Source organism: Chionomys nivalis, chromosome 21 (genome assembly GCF_950005125.1).
Source record: "Chionomys nivalis chromosome 21, mChiNiv1.1, whole genome shotgun sequence".
NCBI classification, from domain to species: Eukaryota; Metazoa; Chordata; class Mammalia; order Rodentia; family Cricetidae; genus Chionomys; species Chionomys nivalis.
Window position 1 is genome coordinate 50,904,012 of NC_080106.1, and position 25,853 is coordinate 50,929,864.

General features: G+C 38.2%; 1 protein-coding gene across 1 annotated transcript in view; it reads right to left on the reverse strand.

The window, feature by feature from the left end:
* Iqcm (IQ motif containing M) overlaps positions 1-25,853 on the reverse strand; it is a 425,687-nt gene that overhangs the window by 265,415 nt on the left and 134,419 nt on the right. The window contains exon 7 of the mRNA XM_057753761.1: positions 16,962-17,020. Within this exon, the coding sequence (XP_057609744.1) occupies positions 16,962-17,020 (59 nt within the window). The remainder of the gene's footprint in view (positions 1-16,961; positions 17,021-25,853) is intronic.

Genomic DNA, 25,853 nt, shown 5'->3' on the forward strand with positions numbered 1-25,853 from the left:
TCGAGGTAATTTACACTTCTGATTTCTGAGAGAAATCTGGTGACTTTCTAACCTCACAAAGACAAAATTCAATGCCCTGCTGTTCTATGTGATAAAAATCACAGGAAACAAATCTCAGCTTGCCAACAGAAAGGTTAGCAATAAAGCTTTCATTTGATTGTGTTCCTAGTGCATGAAAGATGCAGCCACATCACTGTAGTGCTATTTTGTTTATAATCTAATAAATTGAGCTTGTCTGAAGATCAGAGTGCAGAGCTAAGCCACTAGTTAGTGATAGAGACCAGGCACTGGTGGTACATACCTTTAATCCCAGCACTTGGGATAAAGAGGCAGACAGATTTCTGTCAGTTCAAGGCCACCCTGAGCTACACAAGACAGAATCTGTTTCAAAGAGATCTTACACAAAGGTGATCTCAGCACTTGGGACCACATGCCTTTAATCCCAGTACTAGGGAGATTGAGACAGGAATGATATGGCTAGGTAGAGAGAAGAATATAAGGCAGGAGGAGCTCAGATGCAGCCCTAAGGATTCAGTCTGAGGTTTCATAGAGACATCAAGCAGTCTGAGGATTCATAGAGACGGATGCATTCTGAGGTTTTGTAGAGACTGTAGCAGTCTGAGGATTCAGTCTCAGATGCAGTTGGAGGTTTTATAGAGGATTTTTAGAGACAGAATCATCCCCTTAGTCTGAGCATTGGTAGAGGTAAGAACTCTCCAGTAGTTGGCTGCTCTGCTTCTCTTTTAGGCAGATTCAATCATGTGTAGCCAAGGGTAGCCTTGAACTCACAAAGATCCATATGCCTCTGTCTCCTGAGTGCTGGGATTAACAGGATGTGTCACCACTGCCTGGCTAACTAATGGTTTAGCTCTTCACTCTGATCTCCAAGCAAGCTTTGTTTGTTAAATCACAAACAAAATGTCATTACACATCACATCTACATGCTCTGTTACAGAGTTCATTCAGGGTCCAAGGAGAAGAGTAGATGATGCATGAACATCATCTTGTGAATGCCAGACACACAGAGGTCAAAAGATTCCTTTGACTTAAAGAATCCACAGAAACCAGTCTTGATTTATCCTTCAAATTAAATTTTGAAATTTATCTTTGTTTACTACATCTTATCAAAATTGTGATAAAAGGAGAAATGTCACTTTTCATGGAGATTATTGGCCATCAAAGAGTCTCTATGACTGTCCTTACAACAGTAAAAATATGAGTCATTAGAGGCTAGATATAAAACCAGATTTCACAAAGAGAGACCATCTTGCTTATCTGTGAGGTTATTATCTAACCTCATTATAAGAAAGTGGAAAGACCAAAGAGCCATGACTGCATTTGGATTTTTTACTTGAAGTTAACAAATAAATATAAAGTATCAAATCAAATGGGTTTCAGAGACAGAAGAAACAATTAGGTAAAACTACATGTGAGAAAATATACAAGAAATTAATTAATCGTGTTAATGGTGTCTAAGCATTATAGGCCCTGAGATTGACAAACAATTGAATGGGGAATTTTCTTTCAACTGTAAATATTTATATGATAATAAATTAAGTACTAAATCAGTCTTAGAGGTTGGTTTAGATATTGCTGTTAACCAGTTCTGGCTGATATGCAAGTATTGTGTATGCCCCATTTAGAAAAAATGTTGTTTGCCCATCTGTTCATAGGTTGAATGTGATTAAAGGATACTTAATTTGACTGTTTTAAAGTCAAATACTTTCCAAGCTGCAAACACATGACAAAACCAGTCCAGGTTGCCAAATTCAGAAATACATTGAGAGATTAATGATGCAACCACCACCAATTCCTCTTCAAGCCTGCATTATTATAAAGCAAACATCACAAGTTTCCTGATTAGACTAGCATGCTTGCTTTGTCCAAATGTTTTGCAATTGAGTTATAATTTACACAATTTACTTTGATTTGGATCTTCTGCTACTAAGCTGTGTTGAGGGCTTTCATTTCCTGAATGTGCAGTCTTGAAGCACAAACATGTGATGTCTTGTGCTTTAAATTTGGGATTGGAAAACAGCCTGGGAATAAGCCAAACAAGTTGATGTTCTACTTAAACTCCTAAACAAGGTCTACTTAGTAGGAAAACAGTGCACTGAATTCAGCATGGCTTTTAAGAAAAGAGATATTCTATCTCCAAATTATCCATTCCCAAGTATCTCCAAGGGTTGAGTACTTCATGCCATTAAAACCTGCTCACTTCAGAAATTAGGGGAGGTTCCTGGGGCTTTCTAAAATGAGAAAAAAATCTCCTTGAAGTAGAAGATAATGTCACTTTAATTTAGGCAAAATCTTAAAGTGGCTTAAAGCATCAGAATGAGGTGTGTTTTCTTTTGAGCTTTCTTCTCTCTTTGCACCATTACTATTCATAATGCTGCCCTGGGCTCCAACTTCTCCCCTGTGACTCCTCCATAGTGCCAATTTTTTCTTTGGCTTCTCTTGGGCCTATAGTCTGTTTTAGCATGGCCATATTAAAAGATGGAGGCTGATATCCTATTTAATGTCTCTAAGAGTATCTGAATCTCTAGACAGCGTATTTTTTTAAACCTAAATAGATTTCTAAAGCATTTCAGACAGCAAATGGCCAACGGCAACCAAAGAAAGAAGAAGAAGATTAGGAGGCTTGAGTCAGAAAACATTTCCCAGTCCACTATTAGGGTTCATTGTTATTACTGCTGCTCAGATTAGATATTCCAACAGTTTTTCCTCAGAATGCAATAGCAATTTTTGAATGCCAAAATCGTTTCAAACACTATGATCATTTCTTCTCCCTTAGTATAGAGAAGCTGTCTGGAGGAGCATAGCTTATAAATTAGAGGAAAAGATGATTCCATATAGTGCACAGGTGAGAGAAGAAAGGGAATGCTGGTCTGTTTATTTCAAATTGATTCCAACTTCCTGGAAATGCCCTTAACAGCAGAGACATCGACTATCCTTTTCTATTGTGCCTATATGATTTATTTATTGAGTCACTCTAGAATTATCCTGAAAGACGTCTGGAATAACTAGAGTATTTGTGCCAAAGGGGCTAGAGAAGTTATTTTTCAAAATCACAATCACCAAGTTCCCATTTTTTTTTGCAAGCTTATCTTTGAATAGAGAACCCAGAGAATCTCTCTGCTCTTTTATGTCTCCCATGACAATTCTCTGGTCCCAACCCAAACTTCAGCCAGTTCTGGCTGGCCTCCGCTCTTCACTCAGATGTAGGGCTGTTGAGGGTCTGACTCATGTTCATGGATCCCATTGTTCTTGGAGGAGGAGCACCAATAACAAATTCCCTTAACAATTAAGTAGTACGATTTTGACATTCTATTTCCAATAAGACATATCATTTATGGACTCTGATCCCAACAAACTAATACCTTCAAGAGAAAGCAGTAATAAGTCAAAGGGTGGTAGAAACATAGGAAGTGCAGACACTCTCCCAGTTACACTGTGACACTGAGAAGCCCCTTCCTTAGGCCTCTGACCCTCTATTCACCCTTTCTATAAGTCCTTCTAAAGAAAAGTCATGGCAAGGCTGCTTTCCCATCTTTGGAACTTAATTCTTCCATAGCGTGCTATTGGCATACAGTTCAATTTTAAAAGTGAGGCCTTCTCTTATTTTTGAAGGGAAACAGAAGAAGAGTGGATCTGGGGGGAGGGGAGCAAAGGAGAAAGGAGGGGGACAGGAGTTGTGGAGGTAAGGGAACTGCTTTCAGGAGGTAACATACGTAAAGAATTAAGAGGGGGAAATGAGAATCGTGTGGTGCCCTTTCATTCATTGTCTCATCCTCCTCAGACATTTCCCTTCTGATTTCAGGCAAGACTCACCCACACAGGCCCAGTCAGGTCAGCCATCTGTGCCTTTCACAGGACCAGTAGATTCTTTCCTCGTTGCTGTGTCCTTCACCAGACACTAATGGAAATGTTTCTGTTCTGTACGCATGGATGAGGATGTAGACCAGGCCATCTTGTCTCCAAGGGAGAAAGCAGAAGGTTTCATTTCAACCTGTAGCTGTGGCCAACAGGCTCTGCTCAAGTGTTCATAGAGACTCTCACTGTCAGTACCTAGCCAGTTAGTGTTCTCTTTGTCCCACCTGACAGTGCAATGCTCCTTCTAATCTGATAAAACTAGATTTGGAATCAGGGTGCTGCTTGCCTGGCTATCACTGGTCATACTGATATCTGTGCTAAAATGGTCTACTGGGTCTACTGCTTGATCCTGCTCCTGCTTGGATGTACAGCTCTATTGAGCAAAACCATAGCATGGAAGAATGAACACAGGAAGTGAAAACCCAGATTCGCTGGGCAGTGGTGGCGCACGCCTTTAATCCCAGCACTCAGTAGGCAGAGGCAGGTAGATATCTGTAAATTTGAGATCAGCCTGGTCTACAAGGGCTCATTCAAGGACAGGCTCCAAAGCTACACAGAGAAACCCTGTCTCGAAAAAAAAAAAAGAAGAGAAAACCCAGACTTCACAATTAAGAGAAAGTTCAAACTTTTATCAATAGAAGTACAAAAGACATCAGTAATTCCTGATCATGTGGGCTAGCAGGCATTCTCAATGTGAGGAACTAGAAACAAGCATGAGGACACAGTTAAACACCACAGAAAGATTTCATTTGTCCCAAACTTAGTTCTTCTTCCACTAGAAGACAATCCTAAGGAAAGTGTCCCCAAAGTCTAAAGGTACAGACCAGAACAAGGCTTGGTGATAAGTATGAAGTTGGAGACAGAGGTCTTTCTGGAGATGCAGACTTCTTCTAATTAGTCCATTCCAGCTAAGCAAACTCATGCTAGTGGGGTGCCATCAAGATGGTTTATTCTAGTCTCTCTACTGCCCAGATTGACAACATTGGATAAAGTAGCAAAATCATACTGAGAGACCAGATTGTTTTGGCAGAAGATAGGAGGGCAAGTGCCAGATACAGTTCATGTATCTTCTAGCCTATTACTCACTGTCTGGGAGTTTACTGGAAGTGAAATAGCACATGCTAGACTGATTCTATTGTGATGAAGAGGAAGGACTGTGTTTTAGACAGTGAAGAGACACCATGACCATGGCAACTCTTATAAAGAAAATATTTAACTGGGCTGGTTCAATTGCAGTTTCAGAGGTTCAGAAAGCCCACCCCTGTAGTGACACACTTCCTCTATCAAGACCACATGTATTTATTTCAACAAGTTCATGCCTCCAAATGGGGCTACTCCCTTTGGGGGCCATTTTCTTTCAAAGCACTACAAAAAGGGAGGAGACAAGTCTTGGGGCAAGGAAAGTTTTCATAAAGGAAACTGAAGCTTCACTTCAGTAGTTGTATGTTCTGGCCTAACAAGAGCAATTGTTTACATTTATCTGTTGATATGTTCACTTTGAGAATCTGGAAAAGGAATATGATGTGAGAATTTCAAAGAAGACCAAATGTCTTCCCTTTAGAAAAATGGAAAAATAAAATTTGCAAAGCATGGTCCTATAAATTTAATATCCAAGTCTGTTATGAAATTGATGGTGGGTGAGGATTTAAACAACTCAAGAGAATCAGGTGTTAGACCAAGGTAAAAAAGAGTAGAAATTTCAACCTAAATTCATTCGCTTTATTGGATTTCAGTTATTTATTTTGCTTTGTGTTTATGAGATTGGTGAACCAGGAAATGACTTTTAGCATGTCTAAATTTCAGGAAAGCAGTTTTCAAGGTTCACATACAATATTTGGAAACAAGGTGGGTGTATTGGTTACTTTCTCATCGTTGTGACAGAATACTGGGAGGGGAACTTACGAGAAGAGAATTAATGCTGACTCTGCTGCTTAGCTTTAACTATCAACTTGACATGGCCTAGAAACCACTCGGAAGAGAACCTCAACTAAGAAAGTATTAAGACAAGGCTGACCTGAGTGCATGCCTGTGGGGACTGTCTTGATTGTTAATTGATGTAGGAAGACAGTCCATTATAGTTGGTACCACTCTCTAGGCAGGAGGTCCTGAAAAGTATATGTGAAGAGAAAGCTAGTTGAGAGCAAGCAACCTAATAAGCAGGTGAGCATTTCTATATATCATTTCTTTCTGCTCTTAACAGTGAGTGTAATGTAACAGCTCTTTCAGGTTCTTGTCTGGGAATTTTCTGCTATGATGCACTACAGTCAGGAATTATGAGCTAAAACAAACCCTTTATCTTCTACATTGCTCTTGGTTGGGCATTCTATCCCAGCAACTGAAATGAAACAAGACTAAACTCAGCATTCACTATGCTGGGAAAGTCATGGCAGCAGAAGTAACTGTGGCTGTGATTTAGTACTTTCTCATATAAAATGAACAAGAAACAGAGAAAGGGAAATAAATATTCAGCTGGCTTTCTCCTTTTTTCCTATACAGTCAGCCTCTGGCCCTAGCCCATGGTATAGCTCTATCACATTCAAGGCAAGTATATGCCCTTCACATAATCATCATAGGTACATTAAAGGTGTGCCTCACTAATCCCTAGTCATTAGATTTTTTAATATAATCAATTTGACATTTCAGTGGGGACGTTATAGAAAGGTTGGCTGATCTTGGGGTAACTAGATGGACAATATGGACTACGAACTGAGAGAAGTAATGTAGAAAAGAAGCCTGGGAAATAGGACATGACTACTTTAAGTTTGAGAGACATTTATGGAATATCTCTATAAAAATAGCCAAGAAGCAGTTTCCAGTTTCTATGTGTGCTGTTCTTGGTTTCCTACCAGGATTTGAAGGCAAGACTCTCTTGCTGAAGATGCCATGCACTTTAGACATAAGACTTGGAAGAAACATACTGGCTATACCCAGAGGATTAGCTTTCATGATGCTAGAAGGTTATTTATTCACACTACCAAAAGAGAAAAGTGAGGAATATTCCTACCAGCTATTACACCTACAAACCACAACAATGACCAGAATGATAAGACATTTCCAAAATGGAAAAGTGGCAATTTCTGTCTAGGCGGTAACCAGTAGCTGATGTGGACTTAAGGCCTGCTCAGTAGGAGGGAGTTCATGTCTGGCACTATAAACCTGCCCAGTTCCTCATGTCTAGTTAGGCGTGGAACCTGCTACCGGAGCTTGCTCAAACCAACATCATCTCTAGCTGTCTTTTCAATACTTGTTCTTATACCCATGGATAAATGTAGCTCTTGACCCTCATCAAAGAAGATTCTTTTTATAGCATGTGGAGACAGTTGCAGAAACCCACAATTGATCAAAATGCAGAGAACTCCTAACCATGGGGTGGTCACCTTACCTGATACATATTTAACAACACCACTACACCTCCAGCTCGGAAACCATTAAAGACAATGGGGTGGAAAGACTAGAAGAGACACAGAACCACATTTGCTGTGTGATTCGATCATGTGTGTATGACAAAGAAACTTTGCTCATGAACTCAAAACAATATGCTTTCCCAAACAACACCTGAAAAAAGAGAAAAACAAGCAGTGACAAGCCAACATGAAAGGAGAAAATCTCACAAAGGCTCACCCATAGATGAAGAGCTACCGGGAACTAATGTCTGCTGAAAATGGAAGAAAGAGTCTTCCCCTCTAAATGGCTTTTCAATACCAAGTTCTAAGAACACATACATATGAACGTCACTAAAAGGACTCAGTAGGTTGTATTTATATATTCTTTCATATATGTGTGTAAAAACAGTAATAATTAAAGAAAAAGAGACCATACGTTTGAGAAGACAGAGTTGAAGAAAGAGAAGGAAATGATACAAATTTAGTACATATATGTGAAATTTAAATTAGTTGATTAGTTAAAAAACTACATATAGATGGAATAGAATAAAAATCATTACAAGAGTAGAGAGAAGATCTCAAATTTGATTGAGGTATTGAACATATATTTGTTCACATAGCTCTTTACTTAGGTGTAAGGTGCAAGGTGTGGCTCTAGGACTGAGGGCACCCTGGTGAAAACAGCACAGGCGTATCCCTCCATCCTTGTGCCCTTATTCTGATGGCATGTTAGATGTTCACTGCTTTCTAATGCTCCTTCCTGTTGCTCTGATAAAACATTCTGACAAAAAACGATTTAAGGAGAAAGGGCTCATTTTAACTCGGTTGAAGGTACCATCCATTCATCTGTGGTCGGGAATTACAGCAGCACAGGCTTGAAGGACCTGGTGAAGTCACATCCACAATCAGATGGGGGGAGGCATGGTGCTGCTCAGCTCACTGCCTCCACTCATGCTTTCCAGAACCCCAGCCAGTTAACAGTACCACTCACAATGGACAAGTCTCCCAGCCTCCACTAAAGCAATAAAGATAACCCCACACAGATAAGTCCAAAGACCTCTTTTCCAGATGATTCTAGATTCATTTTGACAATTAATGCTAATCATAATTATTTTTCTCTCACCACTGCAGTTACACAAGTATAACTATCTTATAATTATCTCCAGGCAAATTTTGCTTCTACTCCCAGATACACTGAGGATATCTGTTTTCCTTTGTATAATAGGTAAAGGGATAGATGACAGAAATGGAAAAAAGAATACAGTAGAATAAACTATTTAAAAAATAATCCAGGTGTCATTTTCTTCTTTCGAGAATTCATATCAATACAAGCTACTCCCCTGAGAAATTGTGCCCTAAAGCTAACATAAACATCAGCTTCGTGAACAGGTCTTTAAAGCGTGAGAAACTATAGAAAGGTATTGAAGCCAAGCAGAGACTGTTGCAAGGGTTTACATTGTAAAGAAGAAGGCATCTTGAAGTCACTGAGCACACTACCACCATCCTTGCAGCTTGCTTCCCCACACACTGCCATCATGCCTGCATATTGTCATAGCTGCAGCTCTGAAAGCTGACTCTCGCCATCTCTGGTGTGCTATTTCTGCTCCCTGCTTCCCCTCCATAATGGTGACAGGCTTTTATCCTTCTGGAGCCGTAAGCCCAAATAAACCCTTCCTTCTGCAAGTTGCCTTAGTCATGGTGTTTTACCACAGTAATAAAATAATAGAAAGTAATTCAAACTTTAATACAAGAGAAAAGGATATTTCTGGGACATGTCTGACCATACTGGATATTAGAGGATTTTTGGAAAACTTCAGTGGTTGTACTAGAAAAGCAATTAAATTCTGTAGGAGCCTGGAAGACATCACTGAGAGCCCTGAATATTGCAGAGGCCTTGCTCATTGAGCCTCAGAGAAGATCAAAGGTGGTAGCTGGGCTAAAAACCACCCATTCCTTTGACATTTTGTCAACAAATGTGGCTGCTTTCTCCCATACCCTAAGAATTTGTCTGGACTATAATTATAAGCATCTGACTAACTTCTTTGGTGAAGTTTTCAGTACACCCTAATATTGACTATGTTGTGTGGTTATTAGAAATCTCTGTTATGTAGGTCTACAATGGTACAGAAAGAAATACAAAGTATCTGGAGAGAAAAAGGACACCATAAGCTTAATGTCACAGTCAAGTTCTATGCTAGGGGAGAAGGTTAGGGAGGTTAGTGTCACTAGGGAGAGAACTAACCTGCATTTGAATAAACTATGTTCTTTAGGCAAGATCCTAGCCACCAAGCTTCCAATTTACAAAAGAGAGCATAAGGCATTTTCTTCTCCAGGAATAACTGCGATCAAAAGCTGATGATAATGTGGTTCACAGGGCCAGGACCATGTCAAGCTGATTGGTCATCCTAGCGTTATTGTGGTGCTAGCTTGTGAGTTCAGAAAGATAAGGGATCATGGTATCTTTTCCATGAAAGGCCATTGAGTGAAGCTATGGAAATGAAGTCTCGGTTGTGCTAGAGGACACAAGGTGTGAAAAATGCCAGAACCACGAGATACTTGCCAAGGAGAACTGTAGGCAGGGAATGAAACAAGCCCAAGAGAAACACATGTTACAGGCAGCAAAGCTGGAGGACCAACTCCGTAAGTCCTTTGACATTGGACATAGAACTAAAGAACTCAGTGTACGATTTTTTTTAGCATAAGAATAAGTGAAAATAGATTAAGCCTTTAGAAATAAAGGAATTTCAAATAGTATCCTCAGAAAGGATATTTCACTTCAGTATCAGTACAATTTTTAAAATTATATACATATATATGTATATGCATATATGAAATGCATGCACATACTTTATTTTCTAAAAATAAAAATAAATTTGCCACCTGTTTGAATATAATTCTTCCTGGTTCAGAAATTTAACAGTTCTTATTTCAGTTCAAAAAATAAAATAAATCCTAAAACTATTAGGCAATTCTGACTAAACTAACACAGGTTTTCTTCAAAATGTTTCTTCGTTTTCCTTAAAAATGGTTTAGACTTTCTTAAACATATCTTAATCGCTTCAGTTTTCAACAGTCTTCTGAAACTTACACAGAGTTTAAAAGCTTTCAAAGATTATAATTGAAATTAAAGTGTTAAAGAAGTAAAGATATCTTTATCAAACTCCCCACCTCAAGGTCCTGGGAAGTCTGTGGAAGAAGAGCAAGGACTAGGTAATGAATGAGGAAACAATGTCTTACAGATACAACAGAACTCACAAATCCACAGAGACCATGTCAGCATGAATAAGAGATGCACAGGTTCATGCAAGATGGGTCCCCGCACTGAGGTTGGTGGGATGAGTGTGGGGTCCCCACACTGAGGTTGGGGGGTTAGGGTGGGGTCCCAGCACTGTTGAGGGGGTGAGTGTGGGGTCTCCGCACTGAGGTTGGAGGGGTGAGTGTGGGGTCTCCGCACTGAGATTGGAGGGGTGAGTGTGGGGTCCCTGCTCTGAAATTGGGGGAATGAGGGTGGGGTCCCCACACTGTTGGGGGGGTGAGTGTGGGATTCCCGCACTGAGGTTGGAGGGGTGAGTGTGGGGTTCCCGCACTGAGGTTAGGGGGGTGAGAGTGGGGTCCAAGCACTGAGGTTGGTGGGGTGCGTGCGGAGTTCCAGCACTGAGTTGGGGAAATGGACATGGAATCCCACCCCAACGAAGAAGTTGTCTGCACCTGATACCTGCTAGCAAAGGGAAAATCTGTTTTCTCTAATAAAGTATTACTAGCTGTATCAAGCACACTAGGGGGCAGAGGGCAGGGTTCATATCTAGAGGATATGAAAAAGTAAAGCAAAATTTTCTGTTTTTTAAAAAAAAAGTGTGTACTCTTTATTTTGTTTTGTTTGGTCACTTTGTATAATAGATTTTTGTTTGTTGGCTTTGATTTTCATTTTTGTGGATTTTTGTTTTATTTTGTTTCTGTAAGAGCATAAATAAACTGGGAAGGAGGATGGGAAAGATTGAAGAGAAGATGGGGGAGGATAAAACATAACCAAAATTTATTGTACAAAAAAAATTAATTAAAGGAAAAGGGAAATAGATGGCTCAAAAGTTAAGAACAATCGCTGCTCTTCAGAGGAGTGAAGTTGGGTGCCCGGCATCCATGTCAAGTGACTTATGACCACCTGTAACTGCAGCTTCATGGGCTCTGATGCCCTCTTCTGACTTCTGCAAACATCTGCACACACATGCACAGGCACACACACATACATATTTAAACAAATAAAGACTTCTGTTTACATATTAAGCATTATGACTTCATAAAATCTCATCTATGAAATGCATTTTAAATAAATAATGGAAATAAGTACATATGTGTATATATGCGTGTGTGTATATATATATATATATATATACATGTGCATATATATTCATATATATATGAATGCCAAAATCAAGTCAAGGATTTTAAATAAATATAGGAATTTGATACTGGTTAACAAATATATTTAATATGTGTCTCCAGGAATATATGTGTGTATACATATGCAAACACGCATTTGCTTGTTTTACATTGTTTCACCTCCTTGTGTGTCTCCATGCTTCAATTCCAATAATATTTTTTTAAAAAAAATCACTACACTCACGTAAATTTGCCTCTCTGGTAGCTCTCAGAATCATCAGAAATATTTAAAATTTAAGATACAAATGACATTTAAAAACAACATGACCAGGAAGTGTAACAGGCTCATCTCCTCACAGATTCTGCTTCCCTTTGTGATGCTGTAAAAGTTCCTAATCTTTTTAAATCTTGGTTTTCTCCATTAGCAAACAGAATGATTGAGGTTATGTCCAAAATTTCCTTTAGCGATCATCCTGTAAAATAAGTAAGAAGTGCCAGCAAAAGCAGCAGCAGGGTTCTCCACAATGCTGTCACTGTTCTTTATACTTCTAGCACAGTGGTTCTTAGCCTAATTCTGGGATCTTTTGGAAAAGCTCTTCATGCTACGGTGACCCCCCAACCATAAACAATTATTTTATTGCTACTACATACTGCATTTTTTGCTACTGTTATGGACTATAATATAATGTCTGATATGCAGGATTTCTGACACTCATCTCCTAGGGGGTTTCCACCCACAAGCTGAGACAGCTGAAAGGAGAAAGTGTTTAGAATTCATTCATATTAGCTGACTAGTTCTAGGCAAACAGCTACAACAAACGGTAATGTCTGAAGATGTTTAGTTCCTTAATATTATTAGAGCTAGAATTTTAATTTTTGTAACATCTATAAGGAAGAGGGGTTTCACAATCAAACTAATCAGCTGAAGAATATTTGTGAGAAAAACATAGTCATACACTTAGGAAATAACTCACTTGTGACAGTTGAAAATTTTTTTTTGATTTATTCAAGGCAGGGTTTCTCTTTGTAGCCCTGACTGTCCTGGAACTTGCCCTGTAGATCAGGCTGGCCTCAAACTCAGGGCAGGGAACCCTGATTGCTCTTTGGGCTGACGAGGGAGGGGGACTTGACTGGGGGAGGGGGGGGAATGGGAGGCGGTGGCGGAGAGGAGGCAGAAATATTAAAGAAAGAAAGAAAGAAAGAAAGAAAGAAAGAAAGAAAGAAAGAAAGAAAGAAAGAAAGAAAGAAAGAAAGGAAGGAAGGAAGGAAGGAAGGAAGGAAGGAAGGAAGGAAGGAAGAAAGAAAGAAAGAAAGAAAGAAAGAAAGAAAGAAAGAAAGAAAGAAAGAAAGAAGAAAAAAAACTCAGAGATCTTCCTGCCTCTGCCTCCCGAGTGCTTGGACACTGCCTGGCACAAAACTTATTATTTTTAAAACAAGTTTATGCGAAATTGAAATAGCATCCAATTAACAGACATGGATTGCTGACATTGTCTGTTCTCGTCTCAATTTTGTCATAATTTTTCCTTACAAAAGTTAATTCTTCTCATGGTTACACCTCAATCTTCTAGGCACATATGTTTGTGGATGGTCAGTTTCAGGGGCCATGAGAGGTACAGCAGGTGACAGCCAGTGCTCAGATGTCAACCCACCAGAGCAGTGATTATTTATGGAGGCCATCCTGTCCAGACAAGGTCTGCAGGACCATCCACTCTGAAAACTGTTGCTTACTTTTGCTAAAGCACTTTAATGTCTCTCCAATACCTGCATTGTAGTGTTTAATCACATGCCATGTGTATATGTAATCTTATGATTATATCTCAATCTTATGGCACATATATCTGTGGGTGGTTAGGAAGATGACTGTTCATTTATCAATATAGTTTTGATGTATAGAATATATACTAGGATATGCTTCATAACTGGATCTAGTTGTCCCACAAGGACTGTGGACACTGAAAATTCTGCCTTGTTCTTTTGCTTATTGGGTGACCTCTGTCCATTCTGTGGGAGCCCCAGTAAAAAAATTTAGTCACATAATCAAAAACCTTGGTTCCCACAGTCAAATATCTGTTCCATTTCTTGAGATAAAATTAGAGGTCAGCTCTTTGCAATTATCTTCTATTTAGCAAGACATTTAGTCAGGAGGGGAATCTTTCAAATAGATCACATTTGGGACCTTCAAAGATAGGGGCATGACATGTCTAAGCTTGTTTGAGTCATAGTCTTTCCTGATAATGAGACTGGGTGTCCCAAATTCACCCACAGCTGACCCTCACTCTAACCCTAAAAATGTTATTAATTCCCCACACTTACCCACACCTCAGTTTATTAATACAGGATTTTAATTTAGGAATATAGTTTAGCACACGAATTCCCCTTCTCCATTTTTAAAAAATTAGAGAAATAAGTGGAATTTTATGCCCTGGCAATGCTGAAGCATGATGCGTGGGCAGTCTGTATTGGGTTTCATGGTCTGAGTTGATGAGGACAACTAACCAGATCTCTTCCTTGAGAGGGCATCAGATTTCATTAAAGATGGTGTGAGCCACCATGTGCCTGCTGGGAATTCAACTCAGGACCTTGGGAAGAGCAGTCAATGCTCTTAACTGGTGAGCCATCTCTCCAGCACCCACTGACCTTTTTGCCCCTCAAATATGTTCAAGCATCTCACAAATCATACCTCCCCTTAGACATAAAGTAAGGTGACAGTTACTTGCTTTGTGTAACCCTTATCTGTTTTAACGAACCTGAAAAATGTAAGTCCCGTACCTTGCTATTGCCAGAGAATTGCTGACTGTGTCTGTATGTATATATAAACTTGTAACTTTGAAAGAGCATAGAAGAATAAAAAAACTGATGTGAAAAAGTATGCAATGGAGAATTCATTTCACCCTCAGATTTTTCTAAGTCCCATGCTTGCTGTAAGCTTTCTCTCTGAACCCTGAGAGGTCTGAGGGGCTGGTACCCAAAAGGCCTCAATAGGTTAGGAAGATGACTTCTCATTAAGTTGCATAATTTTGATATATAGAAAATATACTAGGACATGCTTCATAACCAGATATATTATTCCATGAGGACTGTAAGACTCGTAGGCTGTTATTTTTATCGCTAGCTCAGACTGGAATAAGGAAAATACCAATTTCTTCTCAGTTCTAAGACAAGCCACTTACAATTAATTAATTCATAATTTCAAGAGCAAATTCAAACTAGACTAAGTATCTCTGTGAACAGATTGTAAATTAAACTTTCACAGATTATATACAAATACAGTTACAGGTGTCTGAACCAAAGTTATTAGGCACTAAGTAACCTAAAATACTATATAAGTTTTTCTAGCCAGGCCTGAATGATAAAGAGACTAACAACCACTCCCTGCTAAATTCATTAGCAATCAACACACTTCAATGTACAAACTTCAAGGCTCAACTAACTTTATGTTTAAGTTCTAAAATTTATATGGAGGATAAGAATAACAATTAATCAATTAACCAAGTCTAGAAAGAAACAGCTTTATGTGGGAGAAGTTCCACAAAGAGTCAGGGTTACGGAAGATGGTCTGGCATCACAGACTTGAATAAGAAAGTTACAAACTTCCCTCCTTGTGATCTGGGGTTGCATGCAGGAGAATAAAATGTATTGTTAGGTTTGGGACACCTTCAATGCCACAGTCCTGGAAAATGCCAAAACCATGTCCCTGCCTATGTGTCGCCATGGTAAATGGCTCTGCTCCTTATCACCTTATCATTTGTTCAAATAATGTACTGAGACGATTGTGACCCTCAACTGTAGTTTTTTTACTGCTTCTCATTGGGATAAGATATAAGGAAAGGCAGAACAAAGAAAAGGGGGAGGAAAAGAATGAGAGGTGGAGAAAATAAAGTGCTGAACCCTCTGATTGTGTGAGTCTTTTTCCTAAGCCTCACTGTGCTAAAGGATTTCTTCCTGCAACCAAGATGCAGTTTTGGGAGCTGGCATGCTGAGCTGCAGCAACAATTGTTATGGAGGTTTTACACATTGCCTTATTTCCTTTTACATGTCCACATGATATAGAACGATGCTCTTTCTTTCACCCTGATGTTATTAATTTGTATCATCTTAAATGTGATTTGAGTTTTTATGAACTTATAAATTTCCTTCCTATTTTCAAAGAACTAATTTTAGATTTGTTAATTGTTTTATTGTTAATCATAAATTTCATATTTTGTGTTTGACTTTCATAATGCCTTTTTTTGTTTTTTGTTTTTTACAGAGAATTGTTTTCTACAGTTTGGGATATGGTCTTGAATACATCGCTACTGGTTAAATTAATTGATGGTTTGTCTTTACACCTTTTATTTCTAGAATTTTCTTCATTGTTTTAATAACTTCCCTTTCTGCATTGGAAAGGTCTATCTTTATGAATATCTTCTTATGCACAAAATGTGCCTTAAGATACACTTATCTACTAATCCCAATCTCCAAAATATTTCTTAAATATTTATTTTTATTTTTAACTATGTGTATAGAAAAGGGGTTGTGCACATGTGAGTTGTTACCAATGACGCCAGAAGAGGACATCAGATCCCCTGGAGCTACAGTTACAGGCATCTGGGCTCCACCTGACACGTCTGTTAGGAACTGCACCAATATTCTCTCAAGAACAGTACACAATTATGACCACTGAGCAGTCTCTCAGCTCTGATCCTCTCCTTTCAATGTAACCAATCAAGCCAACTAAAAATTAATTATGCAAGTTACTGCTTTTGACTGGACACTGTGGCTTGTTCTGCATGTTTACAGTTCAGGGGCCGGATAGGTATCTGAGAAGAGTTTATGTTCAGACCCAGAGTTCCTCCTCTGGATGCTTCTCCTTTATAGAATCCCAAAATTAGTTTCCAATTACTTCACAGCCCCATACTCTCCAATACCATTAATAAATCAGTGTATTCCCTGAATATAAGAAGCACATATACAAAATCTTACGTTTTCAGAAAATTTCCTCTGCAAGCAAAAGGATCAGATTTCAAATCTCCAGAGCCCATATAAAAGGCACAGACACAGGTGAGAGCTCACTGTCCCTCCAGTCTAATGGAAACGGTGAGGTTCTAGTTCAGTGTGAAACCTTGTCTCAAAATAATAATGTTACCAGCAATAAGGTCACTCACCATCCTACCCTAACCTTGGTAAGCACACCATAGATTCACAAACTCACACATATGTAACATGTACATTTGAACTCTCAACTATCTATGCTTTTTATACTCCAGTACTAAAGTCAACAGGTATGTTATCAACAACAAAAATAAACATGCTGATTCATGGTTTTCTTCTGTTGTTTAAAAGATCTACCTTTTTTCTCGCTTCTGTTCTGACTTGATTGGTTGTAGTTCTTTCTTCTTATAAGGTTTCTAGAAAGAGTTGATATAAGAAGTAAATAACTTGACGAGAAATTTTAATTTGTATTCTTTTATATTTTCATATGGATAAAAATATGTGTAATGTAATTATATTTACATTCATGATATGTATCATAAACCAAAAATATCCTATAAATATGTAGGTATGCTCAAATTGCCAAATCATCTTCAGTATCTTTTTACACTCAGAAACAAAACTCCTGCTAACCATTCTAGTGAGCAAGTGTTTTTATAAATTTATTACAGGTAAGAATTTATTTGGCTGTGCCTTACAAAAGACCTGATGTAACATTTTACAAAATACAATCATCTGTGAAAGATGAAGATAACTTTAAATCAGGTTAATGAGAGATGTAAGTAGAATGGTATGCAATATTTCCTGTTATTACCTAGTATGGAATATTTCCTGATATTATCTGGTATGGAATATTTCCCGATATTACCTGGTGTAGAATATTTCCTGATATTACCTGGTGTGGAATATTTCCTGATATTACCTGGTATTTGGAACATTTCCCGATACTACTTGGTATGGAATATTTCCCAATATTACCTGGTGTGGAATAATTTCCAATATTACCTGGCATGGAATATTTCCTGATATTACCTGGTATTTGGAATATTTCCTGATATTACCTGATATAGAATATTTCCCAATATTACCTGCTATGAAATATTTCCCAATATTTTCTGGTATGGAATATTTACCGAATTACCTGGTATGAAATATTTCCTGATATTACCTGGTATGTCTTTCAGAATTGGTTATCAAATTCCTAGTTGTCAAAGACTTATGGGCTGAAGTTCATTCTCTTCAGATTCTCAAAGTCCTAATCAACAGTGTGTTTACATTTTTAGCAAAGGCTTCTAGAGGCGTGTGAGGTTCTCAGGTGAGGCCCTAACCCATTAGGACTTAACAAAGAGGACAACACACCAGATTAAGGTCCTTTGATGACACAAGGTCAAATTAAGGAGAAAGAAATTCTCTTGCTAACAGCTTAAGCTTGGACTTTCAGCCTCCAAAATTATAGATAATTAACTCTGTTGATTAATCCCTATCATTGTTGTGTTTGTTACTATAGCCCTAGAAGACTAACATAAAAGCACCCAGGAAAACCGTTCAGTAACATAAGTCAACTTACATTCACTGAAAACTGTCTTCCATTTTTCATTCAAAACAAGCCTGGTGTAAAGTGCCTGCATTACACTCAATGATTATACACAATGTTTAATACATATGATACATTCCTGTAGTACTAATCAATGATAAGACTATATGGAAGATAATTGAACAACAGCTATGAACCAATGTGAGCCAAAAGTGAAGCTGATCCATTTTATTCACTTTATAATTTTCCATGATGATCACTTCAAAATTGCTTTTGAAAAAGATAAAGGTGTAGAATTTGAAATTATTCTGCTACCTGAGTACAAAAAGAACAGAGAATGGGTGGTGATCGCGGTGGTGGTGGTTGTCTCTGTCAGAATCAATGAAGTCAGTTAATGGAAGTTTTTTGTGTTATGTGATAATACAGCATCTGCACATATGGAAAATGCATCTTTTCTTTTCACATTTACTGAAGCCAAAACATATCTTATATAAATTCTAAGAAAATATAAATGGCAACATAAAGATGAAATGTAAAGATGTTACATTTGTGCTGCAAAGTATACTCAGTTTTAAGACATAGGGTGTTTGTTTAAAATTATAGCTGCTAGTTACAGAGCTGAGCTTCATTTCGTGCTATATTTCTCTCTGATACAATCTCAGTTATATATGGTCATGCTCTCTCATGGCATTTTGTCTAAGAACTAAGATTCTTTTATCTACAGTTACATTAGAAAACAAGAACCTTGAAAACAGATTGGTACCTTCAGAGTCTCTGGATCATACAATCTTTTTCAAAGTAAACAACTACTCCAAGTGTAATATTTTAATTTTTAAATTTATGTGCAACAAATAAGTGATACTAAACCACAAGGTCAGGCTTTTTACTGTTGCCTCCAAGATAGGTATTCATGGCAACAAAACTACCAATGGTTCATGAAACCTAGTCTTTGAGTTCCATACATTTACAGGAACTGTTTTTGGCTTGGGATACCGTGTGCTCAGATGAAGATACTTACACCCCTATCATGCTTTGTTCTCTGACTTTCTTCTTAGGCAGGCTAAGCAAATTGCAAGTTCCATGACAAAGTGTCCAATGTGAAGACCTCCCACCCAGGACACCTTCCCATTTTAGCCTCTTCCTCTTCTGCAAGCTCAGTGGACTCACTTTCTCCATTGCTTCCCTTTTCCTCCTTCCTCGTCCAGCTAGAAAAGATCTTAGGTTTCGTTTTGGCTTTTTTTTTTTTAACACTTACTAAAAGTACTTTATTTTCTTCTTGTATTTGTTATGAAGTTCACAGCTTTTATACCAAAATGTAAGAACAGTGTTTAGAAATATCCTTGCTGTCAAACGTCACCTGACATTTCTTCTAATCCATCCTGTGTATTCGTTGTTTGTTGTTTGTTTTCGTTTGCTTTTTGCAAAGTGAATGCCAGTTTTGTTTTAAAGTGTTTTCTCCCTAAACTTTAGTCTTTAACAGACGTCTATATTCAAATCTCAAGTTCATCCTGTCTTGATATTTCAACTCCATTTTCTCTTGAAATATTTCTCCTTTGTCCAGCTGCCACCTGCTTCTTCCAACTTCCCCAAGTTTCTCCTTTCTGCCTAGAAACAGCTTTTCTGTTCCCAAACATTCGACTGAAGAAGAAAACTAATAAAACTCCTGCTACAATTTTCGAATTTTTTGTAACAACCTGAATGATTTATCTCATATCACTTCCCAGACTCCTCCACATATTCTCTCAAATATCAGAATTAACTGGGGACTCACTTCTGGAATTTACACAATATTATTACACCTCAGGCTTCATTTCAGGAAAACGGCTGTCTAACCCATCAATCCCCATCCTCTTTCCAAATTTGTTTTTTTTTCCCCTTTCTGACAGATCCTCATAGAATAATAATTAAATTCTTACACTGATTAACTATAGAACTTCTCAAACCTTTCATTTCACATGTTACTGCTAGACAGATTTCTATTTCACTCTTCTGCTGTGAATTTCTGAAATATATTTGCTATAAAAAGGTACGCTATAATTGACATGCTATTCCCTAGCACCCCAAAATGTGGTTAAAGGGGTATTATCTAAGACATAAAGAATCTCATAGTACATATAAAACATGATATTTAAACATATCATTCAAGGTAAAATAATCAGTATTCAAAGAGGCAACTGTGAAAGGAGATCATTTCTAGTATATACATATGGTGTTAAGAGTTACACATCAAAACATGTGAACTCAACTGAGATGCTTTCCTGCCAGGCTGGACTACTGACAGCAGGGCTTGTTCTGTGGAAGTCAGCCATGCCCCTAGCACTGTGAGGAGCAGTGAGCTAGAGTTCTTAGGCCCCTGTTGCTACCAATCTGAGAAATGACTTGAACAGGAAGAAATGCCAATCATTGGCACACATGCAGAACCAAAAGTCACTAAATGTATTTTGGGGGATTTTTTTTGTATGTCATTCTCTTTGCACTCTTGAAGTTAAGAGTATCCGAGGATACACACAAACAACAGAAGAACTTTGAAAGCATGCAAGCACCTTCAGTAAGCTAGAATATTCAAGCTCATATGGTCCCAAAGAAAACCTGCTAAAAAGAACCAAATCAGCATCCATGCAAAAGGTGGTCCCAGCTGCAGTGGTTCCTTTTTGCATCTTTCCAGAAAAGCAGGATTGCCAAAGAGCAAGCTGGTAACTCTATGAGAGTCATTTGTCATGCAGAACAGGGGCAATTATACAGATGACTCAGCAAAGTCTCGCTTTACCCTCCCTAAAGAACCAAAGCTGCAAGAATTACTCCTTCAAGTATGTTTCCTTTGTTTATTGTGCCATTCTGGAGTCTGAGCCTAGGGTCTTGCATTACCAGGCAATCACTCTACCACTGAGCTACAGCTTGCTAGCACGGGTTTTAAACATAACTCTTAGACATAAAGGTTGAAAGGGAGAAAGAGAGGTGACTGCTTCCCAACCAAGTCCTTCTGAAGGACTTAATATTTTTGTAAAAAAGTAAGGGTGCAACCCTGTCTCGAAAAAAAAAAAAAGTAAGGGTGCTGCCATTTCTAAGAAAGAGAATGTAATAACAAATTCTAGCACCATACAAAAATAACTCTAAAAACATAAAACTGAATTATATTTTTAATGTGTGACTGAGCTGAAAGAAAAACAACAGAATTTCATTCTAGTTAAAAGCAACAAAGTGGTGATTTATGAGTTTGGAGCCTGACTCTCTGGAAGCTTCAGAGAGTTAATTTTGATCGTAAGCCTGGTTGAACTGAGAAACACCTAGAGACTAAAAAGGAATATTTCTCAGTCTGTCTACGTTGGACTTCCAGGGACATGAGACGATAAGATTCTGAAGACTCTTACCTAATTAATACAGTTAGTCCCTTGATGGATTCATAATTGGATGGTATTAGTGAAAGTAACATTCAAAATCCTTCCTCCTAGCTTCTTGAAATACACAGTTTATTATCCCTCCCTAAAGACAGCATACTGTGCAGTAGTAACACACCTCTGACCCACCTCTCCCCAGATCATTGGCTCATTTATTGATTGGCAGATTTGTTCCCCTGATGTTTAATTTCTGCAGCCCTTGGTATATTAAAAATATTAATATTAACCTCTGGCCTGAGGTCTTACTGGAAAAGATTTTCCCCTATTTTGTAGGCTGTTGATTTGGTTGGCAGTTTCTTTTGCTGTACAGAAGGTTTTTAATTTCATGCAACCCCATCTGTCCATTCTGTTTTCTTTCCTATTGTGGTTTTATTCAGAAATTTTTGCCTCTTGCTTATGCCCTAAAGTCTTTTCCCTATGTTTTCTTTAGCAGTTTCAGTGATGCCAATTTTAAATTAAGGTGTGAGATCCAGTTTGAAATTGATTTTTGTACAGGGTGAAGGTACTGTAAAGGATATTTTTTCTGGTTTATTTCTCAGCAAGTTTGTTCTTGCTGTACATAAAAGCAACCAATATTTGTATGTTAACTTTGCATCTTGATACATTATTAGAAGTATTTGTCTAGAGTTTGGGGTGAAGCCCATGGGGATTTTTTAGGTACAGATTCTTTCATATGCAAAAAGGAATAGCTTTAGTTTTCCTTTCTAGCCGAAGTTTGTTTATGACAATAAGTAAGAATGTCATGCAAAAGGACAGTGTTAGAGTTTGTGTTAGATTTTAAATTGATCTGTATTAATCAGTTTTATTTTTTCCACCTTTACCTCATTTAAAAGTCTCCAGACCTAGCCACGCTGGAATTCCAACCTGGAAATTCTATGGGCTGAGCAAAGGATGCCCTAGCGCACTTGTTATCACTTTGGAGAACATTGCTAAGAAATTATCTAAAAGTGGGTTCTTCAAATTTTAGATGTTTATAAATCACTATGGATTTGTTTCCAAGGCAAAGACATGTTTATCTGGATGAATCCTTCATCTTCTTGGCTTTGTCCAGAAAAACCCATGAGTTAAAACTCGACTATATCAAAGCAACTAGCATATTTTCCAGAGAGACTTTGACACTCACTATAATTGTCTTCCATGGGGTTTGATACATTTGACGAGAGAGAACCTCACTCACCAACATTCAAAAGAAAATGAATTTTATGTTCCATAAAACTAAATCATAACAAAATAGTGTTAAGAAAAATCTTAATGAGAGCCGCTCCGCCCACAAAAAGAACTCCAATTAAACCAGATTAGACTGAATTAAATGCCCATGTTTAATAAACGGCGGGAGCATGGCAGGGATAAGACAGAGGGAGCATACACACAAACCTAAAACCACGTATTCTTTTTTCTGACACAGGCCTAAATACCCTGTGGGAGTGGTCCTGACTCTCCCCAGGGAGGAGTCAGTGCTTGGCAGGCTGGGGTGACACTTTCAACTCAGTATTACATTCCAGTCTTTTTGGATATAGGGGTGTCAGAGGGCTGGGATCTCACTTTGACCAAACAAACAGTACATTTCAGTGTTTGTCAGGATCCTTAGCCTGTGTGCATCACCACTGTCTCAAGTCTCACAACAACTAACATCACAGAAAATCATCTTTTAAAATGTGTCTCAAACACCAAAATGCTGGTAAATCTCTACGGATATTCTACTTCAGACAATCTGGGGTTGAGATTAGAGAGTCCATATGTCTAATAAATTTCCATACGCTAGCAGTGCTGGGGACACATGGATCACACAAGTAGAAGGGTTGAAAAGGAGATTTTTACAGTCTTTAAGATATCCTATAATGTATTTATTTAAAGAGAACAACAGAAAGATGACTACAGGGTGGCATACTGATTTCACAGCATCTTCACCACATTCCACACCACCAGCCTTTCTACCCAGTAAAGTGCTTTCACCAAAGTGTGCCCTTGTGCATTGATAAGATAGGATATCACAGGACCTTCAGTATCAGCTACATCTGTAACTTCTGGGTTGCTTTCATTTTAGGAAATCACTTGAATGCGTGACCAATAATAAAATCATCTCTTATTTGATAATGAAATATGCATACACACAGCAAAATTTCTGATACATTTATCATTTATTAAAATGTCAATCTGTGAGCCGGGCGGTGGTGGCGCACGCCTTTAATCCCAGCACTCGGGAGGCAGAGGCAGGCGGATCTCTGTGAGTTCAAGACCAGCCTGGTCTACAGAACTAGTTCCAGGACAGGCTCCAAAGCCACAGAGAAACCCTGTCTCGAAAAAACCAAAAAAAAAAAAAAAAAAAAAAATGTCAATCTGTATACGTAATGAACTATTAATTTCTCCTTTACTCTGTTTTTACTTACATATGTCATACTAAATATCTTTATATGCCATGCTAAATTCTCTACAAAAGGACTTAAATTCTTCAACAAATTAATAACATTAATAATAGCTATCACTCATCAAGCCCTTACTGTAACCTAGCTATAGTACTCTCAGGTATTTCACATATGATTGTCTACGTCTAGTTGATTATTCATTTGTTTATCTTTTCTGAATTTGTTTCTGAACTGAAACAAGGAATATCTTCAAAAATCCAAAACCAATACTTTTTTAAATGATATATAACAAAGTAAAATGTAAGATAGAGCAGGGTACACCAATTTCTTCTTCTAAGAAACAGGAAATATTCACTAAAACTTAATCCTAAGCATTGTGTGCCCCATTCCATTAAAATGCTGTATTGATAAAAAAAATTATATTCCATCTCTAAATACAGTATTGTTGCTTTGGTTTCCATCAGAAAACAAAGCATATTTCTATGAAAGATAGAAAGTATTTTTTTAAATAAAAACTGCTATAAAGCATTATTATAACAAACACAGCCCTTATTTTTGGCCCAACAAACCCTTGAATGAATTTAAGTTAACAGTTACCTTTCATGCCATGTGAATCTAATCTGAGCACTTCTGGGGCAGAGGCAGGCGGATCTCTGAGTTTAAGGCCAGCCTGGTCTACAGAGCGAGTTCCAGGACCGTCAGGGCTACATAGAGAAACCTTGTCTTGAAAAACCATGCACAAAACTCAAGTCCAAATGGATTAAAGACCTCAATATCAGTCCAAACACACTGAACCTGATAGAAGAGAAAGTGGGAAGTACTCTACAACACATGGGCACAGGAGAACACTTCCTCCGTATAACCCCAGCAGCACAAACACTAAGGACATCATTGAATAAATGGGACCTCCTGAGACTGAGAAGCTTCTGTAAAGCAAAGGACACTGTCACTAAGACAGAAAGGCAACCAACTGACTGGGAGAAGATCTTCACCAACCCCGCAACTGACAAAGGTCTGATATCCAAAATATACAAAGAACTCAAGAAATTAGACCGTAAAAGGTTAATCAATCCAATTATAAAATGGGGCACTGAGCTGAACAGAGACTTTTCAACAGAAGAAGTTCAAATGGCCAAAAGACACTTAAGATCGTGCTCAACTTCCTTAGCAATCAGGGAAATGCAAATCAAGACAACATTAAGATACCATCTTACACCGGTCAGAATGGCTAAAATCAAAAACACCAATGATAGCCTCTGCTGGAGAGGTTGTGGAGAAAGGGGCACACTCATCCATTGCTGGTGGGAATGCAAACTTGTGCAACCACTTTGGAAAGCAGTGTGGCGGTTTCTCAGGAAAGTCGGGTTCAACCTACCTCTCGACCCAGCAATACCACTATTGGGAATATACCCAAGAGATGCCCAAACATACAACAAAAGTATATGCTCAACTATGTTCATAGCAGCATTGTTCGTAATAGCCAGAACCTGGAAACAACCTAGATGTCCTTCAATGGAAGAATGGATGAAGAAAGTATGGAATATATACATATTAGAGTACTACTCAGCAGTAAAAAACAATGACTTCTTGAATTTTGCATACAAATGGACGGAAATTGAAAACACTATCCTGAGTGAGGTAAGCCAGACCCAAAAAGAGGAACATGGGATGTACTCACTCATATTTGGTTTCTAGCCATAAATAAAGGACATTGAGACTATAATTCGTGATTCTAGAGAAGCTAAATAAGAAGGTGAACCCAAAGAAAAACATATAAGCATCCCCCTGAATATTAACCTTCATCAGGCGATGAAAGAAGACAGAGACAGAGACCAACATTGGAGCACTGGACTGAAGTCTCATGATCCAAAGGAGGAGCAGAAGGAGAGTGAGCACGAGCAAGGAACTCAGGACTGCGAGGGGTGCACCCACACACTGAGGCAATGGGGATGTTCTA